Here is a 15321-nt window from a genome sequence, read left to right as displayed (position 1 = left end):
GGTTGATAGAATGGATTAAAAAAAAAACACATGACCCAATGATATGCTGTCTATAAGAAACTTGCTTCAAATATAATGATATTGGTAGTCTAAAAGGAAAAATACATAAAAGATATACCATATAAACTCTTACCAAAAGCAAGCTGGAGTGACTATATTAATATCAAACAAAACAGTTCAGATTACAGAAAATTACCATGGTTAAAGAGAGACATTATATATTGGTAAAGGGGCCAATTCGCAAAGAAAGCATAGCAATCCTAAATGTATATACACTAAACTACAGAACTTCAAAATAAACAAAGCAAAAACTGGCAGAATTCAAATAAGAAATTGAAAAATCCCCAGTTACAGTTGGGAATATCAACACCCACTCTTAGTCATTGATGGAACCACTGCTCAGAAAATCAGCAAGTATAGAGAAGAATTCAGTGACACCATCAATCAATGGTTTGATTAAAATTTATCAAACTCTCCAACCAACATAAGCAGAATATATATTCCATACATATGGCAAATATACCAAGATAAATCATACCCTGGGTAATGGAATAAACCCTGACAAATTTAAACAATTGAAATCATATCAAGGATATTATCTGACCATAATGGAATGTAACTAAAGATTAATAACAAATAACAGATGAAATAATTAGAGGTAACTTATTCTAAATGAAAATCTTATTCCTGTGCTCTTGATTCTGAATTGTTATTGGCTTAGAAAATGGGAAAATAGATGTATTTTATCTGACGATGTACCAAAATGATAATGAAACATATCAGGTGGCTGTTACCCATGATAAATTGTCTCTTTGTCCACTTTATTTTACAGCTTCTCTATTAAAAGGACTAAAACATGCTAACATAGTGCTGCTTCATGACATCATCCACACCAAGGAGACGCTAACACTTGTGTTTGAATATGTGGTAAGTAAAATGAGAATTCAGATTCTATAAATATGAATGAAATTCTTACAGTGTTATCATAGAGTTCTGTCTTTAGGTAGCTATACTGAAGTGAGTATTTTATCTGAGTACACAAGACTTGTAATTTTGCATAACTTTGAATGGTATGTATCTTAAAGAAAAATCCAGAAAAAACATTAAGTTGAATTTTCATCAGATATATTATCTGTTTATAACCTATTTGTTGCTAGTATACACTGTAATTTTTAGGTTTACCAAATAAGATTTAACAGCATGTCAGTGATACTCCATCAAAGGAAGTTCATAGATTTCCTTTGATAATAAATGTTTTTTTATTCTCTCATTGGATTTATAACTTGGTTTCTCAGAGGCATTCTTATTAGGATTGTGTGTGTGTGTGTGTGTGTGTGTGTGTGTAGAAAAGCCTGATACTTACAATTTAGGCTTCATAGTTTTCCCCCTCATTCATTGTTTCAGCTATTAATTAAAACTTCAAATTTGCATAGCACACAATGTAATGATCTTATTGTGTTGAGACTTGGACTTGAACTCATAATTAATCTTTCTCCGTTTCTCTTAGAAAAACATATGGTATTTGTGTAGCACCACTTCAGCATTTAACTGTGGAATCATGAAATGTAACCATAATAATTAACATCCCAATTTTCACAGATGGATATAAGAGCGTGTAATTTACAAGACACAAATAACATTGGTGAAGACTTTTATTGAGAAGAATAGCTGTTGGTATAGTGAATGTATTAAGACCCCATTTTGTAATTACCATAGTACTTTTTTAACAATTTAAAAGGATGTCCATTTTTTTCTTAAAAATATATAATAGAATGAATATTTCCAACATTTTTATCTTGCTAATGTCTGCCTATGTCTGTTTGTCACTTGAAAATTGTTGTCTTATGAAGAAGCCATTCATCTTGTCTATTTACATATAAATGATAGATACATTTGAATAATATGGTAATGTGGCTACAAGGACAGCTAGAGCTGAGCAGTTGCATATATTACAGACTATCAAGAATGGATGCAGATTCACATCAATGCAAATATAATTTCTTTTGTTCAGTTGATGATTTTGGAGTCAGTAATGTATTTGCTGACTTAGAATTGGAATTTTTGTTTCATATTTTTCAGTATGTCTTGTGATATTTCAGTTATATCCAGATTTTTCTTAGTATACTTGACTACTTTTCCACAAAACATTACAAAAGAGATTTCAAAAATATCCTTGTTCCCTTCCCTCAAATTGGATAATTAAATTAAAGGGAAGAAAAAATAGTTTGGCCCCTAAAATCAGCAACAGTGATAGAAAAACTAACAAAATAAAGAGAAAATGTGTCCTCCAAATCTAAAAAGGAAAATTAAACATATTTGTGAGTCTAAAACTGTGCATATCAAATCAGATGTCATTTGATGATTTTATATTCTGTGGAAGTTGCCACGTAAAAGGAGGGAATTTCACTGTCCTGCAGTATTTGTCAACTGGTTAAGACTGACCTGTAAAATCATTCTTGTCTGTGCGAGTGAAATTCTCTCTGGTCCCAGTTCTTGTGGAGACATCCCGGGTCCTCTTCAATAAACTACGTAATAGTGATACTCTACAGGCAACATTTCATTCCAAACTTCCCTGGGGTAGCTAACACGCAGATTAACCTGTTCTTTTTTGGAGAATGAGGCATGCTGAGTCTTTCATGGTGTATGATTGCCCTGCCTTGCCTCTTCTTCTATTCTTCACTCCACGTTTATTTCCTTACTTTCCCAGTGTTTCTTTGCCTATCTCCTCTCTGCCTTTCTTTGCCTTTTTCTATTCACTTCATCTTTTATCCTTTTTTTTTTTAAATTGAAGTATAGTTGATTTACAATGTTGTGTTAGTTTCTGGTGTACAGCATAGTGATTCAGTTTGGTATTAGCAGATACATCCCCTGTCCTTCTGCTCTCTCTGTTGAAGTACTTTTTGTTGATACAACTGAAGTTTGTTTGGCTTTTAAGTAAAATGTTCCATTGAATCTCTGAAATCAGAGTTGGGGAGGTGGGGAAGAAGAGCTGCATACTGTAGAAATTCTTTACAAGAGTCTTCTCAGTGAGAGTTAGGAAGGTTGGACACTCCTTGGAAGTATTAACCTGATTCTTGGCAGTTGCCTGGTACAAAAAGAACTTCCCTGAATATTCCCTGAAGTTTTTATTTTCTTAACTGCTTCTTCATTGATTGCTTTTTTTTTTTAACATATGCCAATATCTCAAGGAAAATTAAGATTCTTAATACTTTAATGATTCATTTAATCAAATTGCTTTCCTGACAGTATCTAAGAGAAATAAATCCTACCCTTTTCTTGCATGTTTCACAGTCATGGAAAGGTGATAATAATTTTTCAAAGCATGAAATGCTGTGGGATTTAGAGCAGGTCTAGTTGAGGGATACAGGGTAGGAAACAGGAGTAACTGTGAATTTGAGATGATGACCGAAGGACTAGACAGAACTTTTTCCTTTTTTTTGAGGGAGGGGACTGAGTATGTTAAATAGTATAAGAAGAGCCATACCTCATACCCATTAGAACCCTAGATATGAAGGGAGAGTAACATAATTTAAGATTCATTAGGTACAATGGATTTTTCCTTTGGACTTTAGAATTAATTAAGGGGGAGAGTATAGCGCAGTGACAGAGTGTATACCTAGCATGCACGAGATCCTGGGTTCCATTCCCAGTATCTCTGTTAAAAGTAAATAATTAAATAAATAAATTAACTTAATCACCTCCCTCCATAAACATAAAAATTAAAGAAAGAATTAATTAAGTGTTCACAGGTTTTTTTGAGATACCTGTGTAATTTGAGTTCCGCAAAATGAAACATTCTTATTTATGATAGTGTACGTACTGTATAAATATATATTCTGTACTTTTCCTTAAAAGAGAACTCTAAGCCTGGCTGCTTTATAGTATTCCCACGAATAACATTTTAGGTTATAAAAAAAGCCTTCTGAGGTCCAGGTTAATGAAATAAATGTTGAAAAGTTAGTGATGTGAAAGAATACTTGAGGAATTGCCTTTGGAAGTCATTATTAAAGTGATTTAGTGGATAATAAGATATTGTTAGTGTAGGCTATCTCTTAAGTACTGAGAAAGGCTCCTGAAACTTCGGAAATCTAGTTTCTTGCACGCTGTCAGAATGTGTAGCTATGATGAACTGCAAGCATCTGCAGGGTGGAAACACTCTGGGAAATGTGCCGCCCAAGCTGCCATGGCTCAGTCATGTCACCTGTGGGCCCCATGATATGTGCTGTTTTGGGTGCTCCCTTCCTCCAGTTGTTGTCAAATGTGGACGAGTATTTTAACCAAGAAGCAGCTCTAGTAGCTCGAAAAGATATCTGGTTCATAGTGGTCTAAAATATTATAGCCATCTTTTTTTTCTGCATGGTTTGAGACTTTGAAGAGAACTATAAAAAGTGTGAAAATACTAACAAAATTTTTTATCTACCTAGCCAGAAAGTTAAGCAATTTAGTTTTTATTTTTTGCCAAAGACAAGTAAGTGCTGCATTTCCCGATTTAACGCCATGCTGAAAAATCGAAAACAGATTCCATAAGTGGAAATAAGAATATTAATAGTAAACATGATTATGTAAATATATATTACCATTAGTTAAAGTGCATAGCTATTCTGTTCTATTTTAAATTACATGAGAGCAAAGTATGTGTAGCAACACTTTTCATTACTCATTTAATAATTACGTATAAGAAGAGCAACAAACTTAGAACTAACTAATCATGATTATTCTTTGGAGCAATCATTTTATTTCTTCTACTGTGAAATATTCCAAACTAATGTGCGCCATTATGTAAAACAAAAAAATCTGTATTCTGCATTTAAAAAGTCACCAAAATTCATATAAAGTGATATATGATTCACCAGAAATCATATACAGTATTTTTGTAGTACTTTTACATTCTACAAAGCACTCTCATATAATGTCATTCCATTAGATTCCATCTTTAGCCATTTGAAGTGCATAAGGCGTGTGTTATTATTGTCCAATTTTTTTTATTGATGAGGAAAAATAATGCTTAGAGAAATTAAAACATTTACTGAAATCTCATGGATAAATGAAAAGGGTGAAGATAAGACTTAGGTCAAGTCTTCTGTGCCTAAAAATCCTTGTGACTCCGTTTCACCCTGCAGCCTGCTGTCGTTAACCATCCTCATAGTTTTATGTGATGGTCTGCAGTATGTGTGATGTTAGGAAATGGAACTGGCAGCTGAAAGTTACATTCTGTCTTTCACCCTGCCACACAATTTGTCCAATTATTTGGTTTCCATGCCTCATACTACATTTTGACTTCTGAGTCTATGAAGGATGTTTTAATTTGCATGATTTTATGTCACATCTGTTCTCAAAAACTAGTTCTCCATCAGGGTTCTGGTTTCCAGATTAAACTATCCTAAGGCAATTGAACATTTTCCTGCTTTCCTATGAAAAAATAGACATAGGACCCCAGTCATGCCATTTTCCCAGCCAACCTAGTGGCAGACATATGACTGAAGAAACCTTCTTGGGTGGGAGTAGGGGACAAATTCCAGTCTCACAAATATCATGTGGAAGCAAGATGAATTGTCCCCTGCTATATTTTTTCTGCATTTTTAACCCAAGAATTGTAAAAGATAATGGTTGTTGCTTTAAGCCACCAAGTTTTGAGTTAATTTCTTGTATTGCAGTCAGTCACTAAAACACCATGTGAGCAAGTGAACACAGAAATGGAAGAGAGTTTCATGGACTGAACACTTGGGCACTTCAACATTCAACGTAATAGTAAGGCACTTCAAAGTGATGAGGAACAACCAACAAAGGACACTGAAAAGGAAACACAGTAAGGAAGGAGATTATTTATGAACTCAGATAAAACTATTTCATCTGAGACTCTGAGCCAGATGGACTTGGGTTACATACGAGCAGAGGCTACCTCTCCAGCACCAAGCAGACTGTCTGGCACATAGTAGGTGCTTAGCAAATAATGTTTATATGAATGAATGAGTGACATTTGAAGCAGGAAGAGCAAGAGACTGTAATAGTTTCATTACTTCAGGCAAAGCACCAAAGGAAAGTATGACGACTTAATTCATCAAATTAAATTTTTTTTGTATCTATATTCCATCTTTAGTTTTTACTTACAGTCTTTACTTTTCTCTCAAAGCAAATACTCTTCTAAGCAGAAGATTTAGAACCAATCTGACTCCCTAACAAGTAGAACAGAGCTCAGACAACAGGATAGTCAGAAACCACCTTGTTGTGTCAAAGGAATTAAAGTGTCTGGCTGCTGTGAATAAATGTACCAGTCAGAGTTCTCTATTTCACGCAACAGACATTCTCTTTAGCTGAATTAATCTGAAAAGTTTATTGAGAGGATATTGTGTGGCTGACACACCTACTGGGAAGACTTGAAAAATGGGCTGGGACAGTGTTAGGCTGGGGAGTGAGAACCAGAACCAGAATCGTGCCAGGGACTGTCCCCCAAGCATCCTGCTACCACCAGGACTCTGGGCTCCAGACATTGCCTCCTACTTTGCTGGGCTGGCTGCCCATGGTGACTGGATATTATTACCTCTGCTGATGGTGTCAAAATGGTGTTGACATTGTCCCTGCTGCTCTGAGTTGTTAGCTCCTAATGCTAATTGTTGTGTTTGGTTAGCTGACATTAGGTCACATACCCATGTTTTCACTGCACAGGCCCCTGAGAAAATTGAGAGTCTGGTCTTTTGGCTTTTGTAATGACAGTTGAATCTTGCCTCCCAACAAAATTTATAAAGCACAAGATTTTCCCATTATGGGGAATACTTTCAGATATAGAACATATATTCTCCAATTCCCTGCTCTTCCCAATCCTCCCTCCCTCCTTCCAAAAAAAAAAAACCACTCATAAAAATTCTCATAAACATCTACTACAGTAAGTTCATTATGTAGTCTCAGAAAAATGACAACTAGAATAGAATATTAAAAGAAAATCATTGCTTATAATCTTTGAGAAATTATCAAGAATGAAGGTGACAAAAGTAACGCTGCTTTTTAAAGGTGGTCAGGAACAAACATCTGAATCTATAGACATATAAGTTTACTATAGAACAGTAGTGAAATTCAAAAACAGATTTTTAGACACTGAAGTCTAATCTTCATTCCCTTTTAGTAGGAAACTGTTACTTCTTGATTTCAACAAAGGTTGCGACAGGAACTCTCATGAGATCTGTATAAACAGAATAAAATTGAAATTCTGTGGTGAGAAGATTATTCTTTCAGTTTATTGCTGGTTGAACAACTTCACCCAAAGCCTATTGATTAATGAATTGACATCAGGATGGAGAAAAGTCTGTTGGGGTATGCTGGAGGGCATTGCCCTTGACCTTGTCCTATTTGATATTTTTATTAATGATTCAGATGAAGAGACTGAGATGATGTGCGTGTGTGTGTGTGTTACAGCTGGGAGTCATAATTAACACTTGGTGTGATGGAATCAGGGGTCAGAAATGAATGGGATAAAATGAGCCGAACCTGCAAGGTAAATTGCAGTGGAGTTGGGAAAAAAATGGCAGCCCAACCAAATACAGAAAAACAGCATGAAGAAAAGTTAATCTTTAAAAGAGTTCATGTGAGGGTGGAGGGTATAGCTCAGTGGTAGAGGGTGTCCTTAGAATACATGAGTGTCCAGGGTTCAGTCTCCAGTACCTCTGTTAAAAAATTTCAAAATTTTTTTAAAAATTAAAAAAAAAAAAAGAGTTCATGTGAAAAAGACCAGTAATTTCTTTGGCTCAAGGAACTGAAAAAACAGGAGCATGCACCAAGGAGGGCACTATGAACCATGTACCACAGGAGACCAGTAAATATGCCAGGAAGACTTAGGGGCACTGAAGACATACCGGAGAATAGAGAACAGTGAGGTTCATATTTCGGATAGGATAAGAAAGCCAAGCGTGAGAGTTCTGGAGAGGCTAATCCTGGGGAGAATGTTCAAATGTTTTGTGTTACTTATAAATTAAATTCAGTGCCTTGAAGTGTAATGAACACCTTATACTAAAACTATTCAGTAGAGAATAAATAGATTTACATCAGAAATATTGTAGGGAGGGTTCTTAACTTGTACTCAATGCAAAGGATTGAAATATGTAATTTAGATATGTTATTTCATATAGTCCCAGCTGAAACCATGAAGTGGGTATACGTTCCCTCCGTTTTGCAGATGAGGACCTCATGTCATGAGGACGCAGGTGTCCAATCCTTTATGCAGGCCCTTTCAAGTGGCTGCATCTTATCATCTGTGTTGAGTGTGACTCCAGATAACTCCAGGTTTACATAGCAAGGGACTGCCCCAGTTTTTGCAATGTTATTTAAACTCATCCCATTTGGCATACTTTTTGGAAGCAGAAGCACAACTTGTTATTTTCATTTACTTATTCATTGTTTTTTTCCTCCAACACATACGGACTGTGTACACTGTGCCAGGGACTATCCTTAAGCTCTAGGGATACACATAGAGCTTTTAAAGAGGTTGAAATCCTGTGGAGGACTGCAGTCTTAGGCCGGATAATCTTCATGTGCCATTTGAGTTATAAGATGCTGTCATAGATCTTCATGTGTCATGAGACTAGAGCATATTTGTCTTCTAGTGACAGCAGTAGGAAAAATGGATTTGACTCATGGACTTTTCTTTTATAGGAGAGTTTGAAGGATGTTTTATTAGTTTCACACATGGAGAACTAGTTATGCAGTGTAATACTGTGATCCTGTATTCTAAAGGGGTGGGTTGTCATCCAGAACCAAGTACTCAGTGTGAACAGATGTAAACATTGTGGATGAATGAACGTGCAGGCAGTGTAAGATAAAAGAATTCTGAACCATAAGGAGAAATTAAAGAAATGAAAAGGAAACAAGCTAGCTTTCAATCAGCACTCTGTTATGAACTTCTTATTTTCTCTAATTGGTAGGACAAAGTCAGTTATCTTCTTTTTTATCCTTTTTCCCTAATGGCTTTTTCTCATCTAATAGGGAGTCGTGGTTTCCTTTAGTCATTTTCAACTGTGTTTGTTCACTATCACGTTAGGTGCTGAGGTTTTAGTGTACATTTTTTTCTGTTTACATCGTACCTATCTTCTCTGTGTTCTAGTTTTATTTCGTATAGTTGCCATTCTTATTAGGCAGTTTTGATCATAGTTCAGTATTTTAATCCACATGATTTAATATGGAAGCATGTTTGATCTTTAACTGTTGCCATAGTAAATGCCTGAGCATTTACATAGACACACAGTTTATGAGTATATTCCACTACAAATGAGGCAGTTTTATGAGAATACACCATGCCTCTGTGGTTTTTTAAAATTTATTTTTCTTGCTTTAATTTAGAATCTCATCATTTAAACTACAGACATTTAACAGGGAAGCTGAGATACGTGATATTTAAAAAGAATAGACTGAAAAAGACTTCATTGGCAGAAGGAAATCATGGGGAAGATAAAGACAGTAATAAAAAGATAATTCTTTTAGAAAGGAAAGAACATATTTTGTGTATTAATTGTTTGATTTTTTCCCCCCACAGGAATTATTTTCATATTTCTTAACTTAAGAAAATAATAATCTTGAAAAAAACTGTGCATACTTCAGAGGGCACATGGAAGCATGCGAGTGATGCATTAATAAGAGTGACAATAATGATCAGCTTGGAGAAATTGCAGAAACATTCCAGCTAAAGTACTAAACTTGCCATCTAATAAAAGTAGCCAAGATCAGAGTGAAGGTGATCAATAATTCCAATTACCTTCACGTTATGTTTGACTAGGCCATTAAGTAATTGGAGAAAAAAAATCATTAGCAAATTTATCTCTAAGTGAGAAAGTATACATTATTATATATCATACAAAATGGAGTGTCTGCAACTTCTCACCGATTTTCAGAATCAGTAGTTTGATAAATTGCATATCATTATATTGACTGTTTAGGATTTTCTTTCATATTATCATTATTATTATTTATGACATTTCAAAAATATTTAGTTAACATCACATAATGTTTTAGTTTAATATGCATTTTGTGCTTTGGTAAAGGGAGTTAAACCCACTGCAAGATTAAATCATTCATTTTTGTTGATGTAATCGATGTTTTTATGCAAAGTATACATCACATGCATATAAAAAGTCAATACTATGTTTTTTTAGGAAAAATAGCCGTTTTTACTTTCATCTTTCATCTCTTTTAGCTGATTCTTTCAGATTTTCCTGTGAATATGTAATAAGACTTTTTTTTTTTTTGCCACTTCTTGATCATTCACCTTTTGGCATCATCCATTGATTCCTACATTGAAAAGGGGAATTAAATGTGTTTTTTTTTTAACTTTTCCACTTTCAAGTGAATTGAACCCGTCTTATCCTGCCATATTCCCAACCTTGCATCCTCCTAGTATAGGTATATTATAATTTTAATTAAATCCAAAATTCAAGATTTAAACTATTGTATTTAAACTATTATAAATCTTGTTTGTAGCTGAGGCATGTAGTATACTGTAATTACTTTTTCCTTCAGTTCAATTTTAAAGTTTCCCTGAAATTAATAATAATGTCTCATTTTTCATCTCTACCATTAATTCAGGGCCTCCCCAAGCCTCTGTCTGTTGCGTCTCCTGTCGCTGCAGCTGGAGCTCTTCTATCCTCCATCTCCTGTTGGTTTGTTTTGGATGAACTTAATTTCTAATAGCTTTCTGGGAAAGAGTATGTGGAAGATTTTTTTTTTTTTGAGACTTTGCATTTCTGAAAATATCTTTATTCTGTACCCATATTTGATTGACATTTTGGCTAGGTATAGAATTCTTGATTGGAAATAATTTCATTAGAATTTTAATGGAATTGCTCCATTATTGTCTAGTTTCCATTCTTTCTGTTAAAATACATCTCTTTATTTCCAGTGTTCTGAAATAGCATCATGAAGAAAAAAATTAGAGCAAGGTGTAGCTTTATTTTCATTGAGTGTACCTTTTCTATCTGGAATCTCAAGTCTTTCCATTAAAAAAATATATACATGACAATTTTATTGAGATACAATTCATATACAATTCATTTAAAATTTGTAATTCAGTGGTTTTTAGTATATTCACAAAGTTTTGGAATCATCACTACTATCTAATTTTAGAAAATGTCATCACCCTAAACAGAAGTCCCATACCCATTAGCAGTCACTTTAAATTCTCTACCCTTCTAACTCCTAGCAACCACTAATCTACTTTATATCTCTCTAGATTTGCCTGGACAATTCATATAAATTGAATCATTAGTATGTGACTTTTTGTGCAAGCTTCTTTCACTTAACATAATATTTTTGGAGTCCATCCATGTTGTAGCATGTATCAGTACTCCATTCTTTTTTATGGGTGAATAGTAGTCCATGGTATGGATTGATGACAAATTGACATTATAATGGTATAATCATAGTTTAGGCATACAAAAATTGGGTCAGGTAGTCGCTGAAGATCTGATCTCAAACATGTGCCTGCACCACTGAGAACTTGAATTTTCTCTAAATTGCATTGAACCCTAGGACACCATCAGCTGTGTTGAGAACAAAGCTGCAATTTTATGGTCTTAAGGTCCCGCCTTGTAACTATGCAACCATCTCAGACCCCAACCATCCTTGCTAAACAATCACCCTTATTTCTTGCCAATTCCAGTCATAATTCTTGACAATTTATGTAACTGTGTCCTTGCAATTTCTGTTTTTGTAAGCCTCCTTCATTTTGTAGTCTGACAGAATACAATTCAAATGCTTCTTGAATCCGTGCCTCCCAGAGATAGTCCTAAACAACCCCCTAATAAACATCTCTTTATTTTAATCAGGTTTTAATTTATTTTAAATTATTTTAATCATGGTTAACTGGATAATACCTCATTTGTTTATCCACTTACCAGTTGATGTACATTTGGGTTGTTTTCACCTTTTGGCTACTGTGAGTAGTGCTGCTATGAACATTTGCTATGCATAGCTTATAAAAGAAAATAGAATCAGGATTTGTTTGAGTCTCTGTTTTCAGTTCTTTTTAGTATGTACCTAAGAATAGGGGTGCTGAGTCATCTGATAAATCTACCTTTAAATTCTTGAGGGACTGTCTTAAACTATTTCCCAAATTGGATGCACCATTTTACAATCTAACCAGCAGTGTGTGTGGGTTCCAGTTTTTCCACACCTTTGCCAGTGCTTGTTATTGTCTGTCTTTTTTATTACAGGGGGTGTGTAGTGGTTTCTCACTGTCATTTTGTTTTGCATTTTGCTCGTGACTGATGATGTCGAGCTGTTTTAATGTGCATGTGTCCTTCTGTTCCAAGAAATTATCTTAAATGATTTTGTTATGAGTTCCTCCCTTCACTTTTTCTTTTCTGTTTGGGTCTTTTGTTATTTAAATGGTGGACTTCCTGGATTGCTCTTCTAGTTTTCTTGTCTTTTCTCTCCTATTTCCTAATTATTTTTTTCCTTTAGTTCAACATTAAGGAACATTTTCTCAACTTTATGTTTCACCTATTCTATTGAAAATTTTTAAAACTTAATATTGTTGATAGTATCTCCAAGATATCTTTTTGTTCTCAGAATATTCCATTTTATAATATCTTTTTCTTGTTCCAAGGTTGCAATACCTTTTCTTAACTTGCTGAAAATATTAATAATAGTTTTCTTGAAGCTTTTCTAACAGTATTTTTTATTTCTATTAAAATTTTTTGGTTTGTTTTGGTCTCTGTGATTAACATTGGAGGTTGTAGGGTGATAACTGGTGATTATTAGCTATCTGGCTGTACTTAGACGTAGTGCAGTAACAACCTGATTGGGAGCTCCAAGTGTGTTGGGTGGCTGTTTCACCATGAAGCTCACTGTAGGAAATGACTAAGCCACTTTGTTGAAAACCCTTGATATCAGTATCCACCTTCCTTGCAGTGCTGTAAGACTCCGAATGAAGATTCTCCCAAACTCCTGCCTAGAAAATAGAGGCCTAGCTGCCAATCTTGTGGAAACAGAATCGGGGATAGAAATCCACTTAATCCCTCTTGTTCAGGATGGTATCCCTATCCCTAACTGGTTGGGTTTCCCAGTTCACTGTTTTACCCTCTCTAGGTTTGGGGGAGGCAGTTAACCTATGTAAGCCAAGTGGGATAAGGGATATTAGGATTAAATAGCTATTGAAAAGACTTTCAACTGCTCTTTCATGTTTTAGACCTCTGTATGTAGACCCTCTGTTCAGTCCCACTCTCTGGTGCTAGCCTGAGCCTTTTGGTTGTTCTGTCATACAAATAAGGCTGCCTCTAGGCTTTCCCTGATGCCAGCTTAATAAACCATTTGTTGTTTGTTTGTGTTTTGCTATGCTAAACTTGCTACCATCTGTTTTGGAGTTCCTAAAATTTTGGTGAGTGGAGATTCAAGAGAGTGCAAGATGGGTACATATGTTCATTTTGCCATCTTTACCTTGGAATTGCGTTCATTCTTAATAGGTTTAAATATGAACAAATGCTTGAGCTTGTCACTGTGTAATTATGTCACTGTGTAATTAGATAATTTTTTTCACATTAATGGTTGTGAAGCATATAAATCTTTGCTATTTATCAATTACTGGATTTTATCAAATGTGACAAGGCTAGTGGGAGTGAAGATATTTGAATTAACTGTTATTAGATTATCATCCCATCAGTAAAATTTTAGGCACACAAGCAGTGTCTGAAGTGTGACTGTCCTGTCTTGATGGAAAATATTTATGATTGTTAATTGGTAGGTTAGCCATTCTGTTTGTTTGTTTTTTCTTGTCATTTGTTGTGATGATTGTGGGATGTTGATAGACTGTATAAACACACACCCATGCATTTGATAGCATTTTAAAGCCAGTGAGAACATTTTTACAATGCAAGTGCATGTGCAAGGAATAAACAGTGGTGAAGGGTTCTGACTTTGAAACTTAATTATTAAGAATGTATAATAGGTTGCTCATTTTGCAAGTTCAGTATGCTTTTCATTACTATGTATGATTAGAGACTTCTTTTTTAGAATGTGAACATTAGTGTTGTAAAGTTAACATCAAACTTCAAGTGAGTAATTTATTCCTTTTTACCTGGCAGATATGAGTCTGGTTTGTAAATCCCCAGCAGATGCTCATGCCTCATTTTTATTTCATAATTCAGAATCTGAAAAACTAATTTGTCATGGCAGCTATTTGCTAAGTAAGAATTTTCCATCTTCTGGGATTTCCCTTTTTTTCTTGACTATGTGATCTTTGTTTGGATCTCCGTTATTATCTTTCATTGTAGCCATCATCAGAGACATTGGGAAGATCGAATCTGTTTTCTTTTTTCTTTCTATTTCTCTGCCCTTTTTACTCAGGTAGGGAATTTAAAAGAACCAGGGAAAGACAAAATGTTGAGTATTTTAGCTAGGATTTTGGGAAATATACTGAGGAACAATATCTAATTCTAACAACAAGATAGTCGGTGATGCTTGGGGAAAGAGATGCAGGGAGGAATGATTAGTAACAGAATATTTATTAAAAGAAAAGAAAGGATTAAGGTGTTTGTGGTGATTTTTGTTTGTTTTCAGTTTTTGTTTTTGTAAATGTCACCTAACTAAAAATACAGTGAACTGAGTGGTATCTTGTGAAGGATGAACAGGGCAACACGATTATTCTTGTCTTTCATCATGACATCTGTGGAAGATGAATGGGCAGCTAGTCTTCCTGAGGGCAGGGGCTGGGATCTCATTTGGCATGTCTCATAGTACAGTTACAGTAGAAACTCTATAAATCTTTGCCAAATTGATATTTTTTCCATAGAATAGGTACATTAGACATGATTTTGTGTAACACAAATGTAGAGTCATTTTTCAAGGTTTTCATTAAAACACCCTTACCCAGTGTGACAGACACAGAAATGTGAGGTCCATGTCCTCTTTAAAGGAGGACTTGCTGCCTAGCTACAGCAAGCATAGCTGTATGATGCCCAGAATGCATCCCCAGTCAGCAGCTCCAGGGTCTGGCTCAGCTGCAGGGGCCCATCTTGAACGAGGTCATGCCTTTCCCCAGGCATCAGGTATCTGGTGACTGTGTGAGGTGGGGGTAGAAAGCCCGGTCATTTCTGCCCAGCGCAGGGCAGCTCTCTTGCTGGTTGACAAAGGCTTTACTTGCCTGCATTGCACTTTCACATCCGTTGTCCAACCTGCTTCTTTTTCATTCCTTTCACCTAACACATGTGTTTTCTTCTGTTTACGTAATGAGCACATTGTAGCCCCAAATTTCATCTGGAGAACCTAGCCTATGACACAGTTATAAAGATTAATTTTAAAATACAATTTAACCCTTAATCAGGGATTTGTTATCTTTTAGAGAAGTTA

General features: G+C 35.1%; 1 protein-coding gene across 7 annotated transcripts in view; it reads left to right on the top strand.

The window, feature by feature from the left end:
• The window catches only part of CDK14 (cyclin dependent kinase 14), a 556073-nt gene that overhangs the window by 286112 nt on the left and 254640 nt on the right, over positions 1 to 15321 (top strand). For all 7 annotated transcript variants that reach the window (XR_004321561.1, XM_032484028.1, XM_032484029.1 and 4 more), the window contains one exon: positions 833 to 927. Coding sequence is in view for 6 of the 7 variants with exons in the window: in XM_032484028.1 (XP_032339919.1) it covers positions 833 to 927 (95 nt within the window). In the remaining variant the exon portion in view is untranslated. The remainder of the gene's footprint in view (positions 1 to 832; positions 928 to 15321) is intronic.

This window comes from Camelus ferus, chromosome 7, assembly GCF_009834535.1.
Source record: "Camelus ferus isolate YT-003-E chromosome 7, BCGSAC_Cfer_1.0, whole genome shotgun sequence".
Taxonomy (NCBI): Eukaryota; Metazoa; Chordata; class Mammalia; order Artiodactyla; family Camelidae; genus Camelus; species Camelus ferus.
Note: the sequence above shows the minus strand (reverse complement) of the source record. Positions and strands in the feature narration are given on the sequence as shown.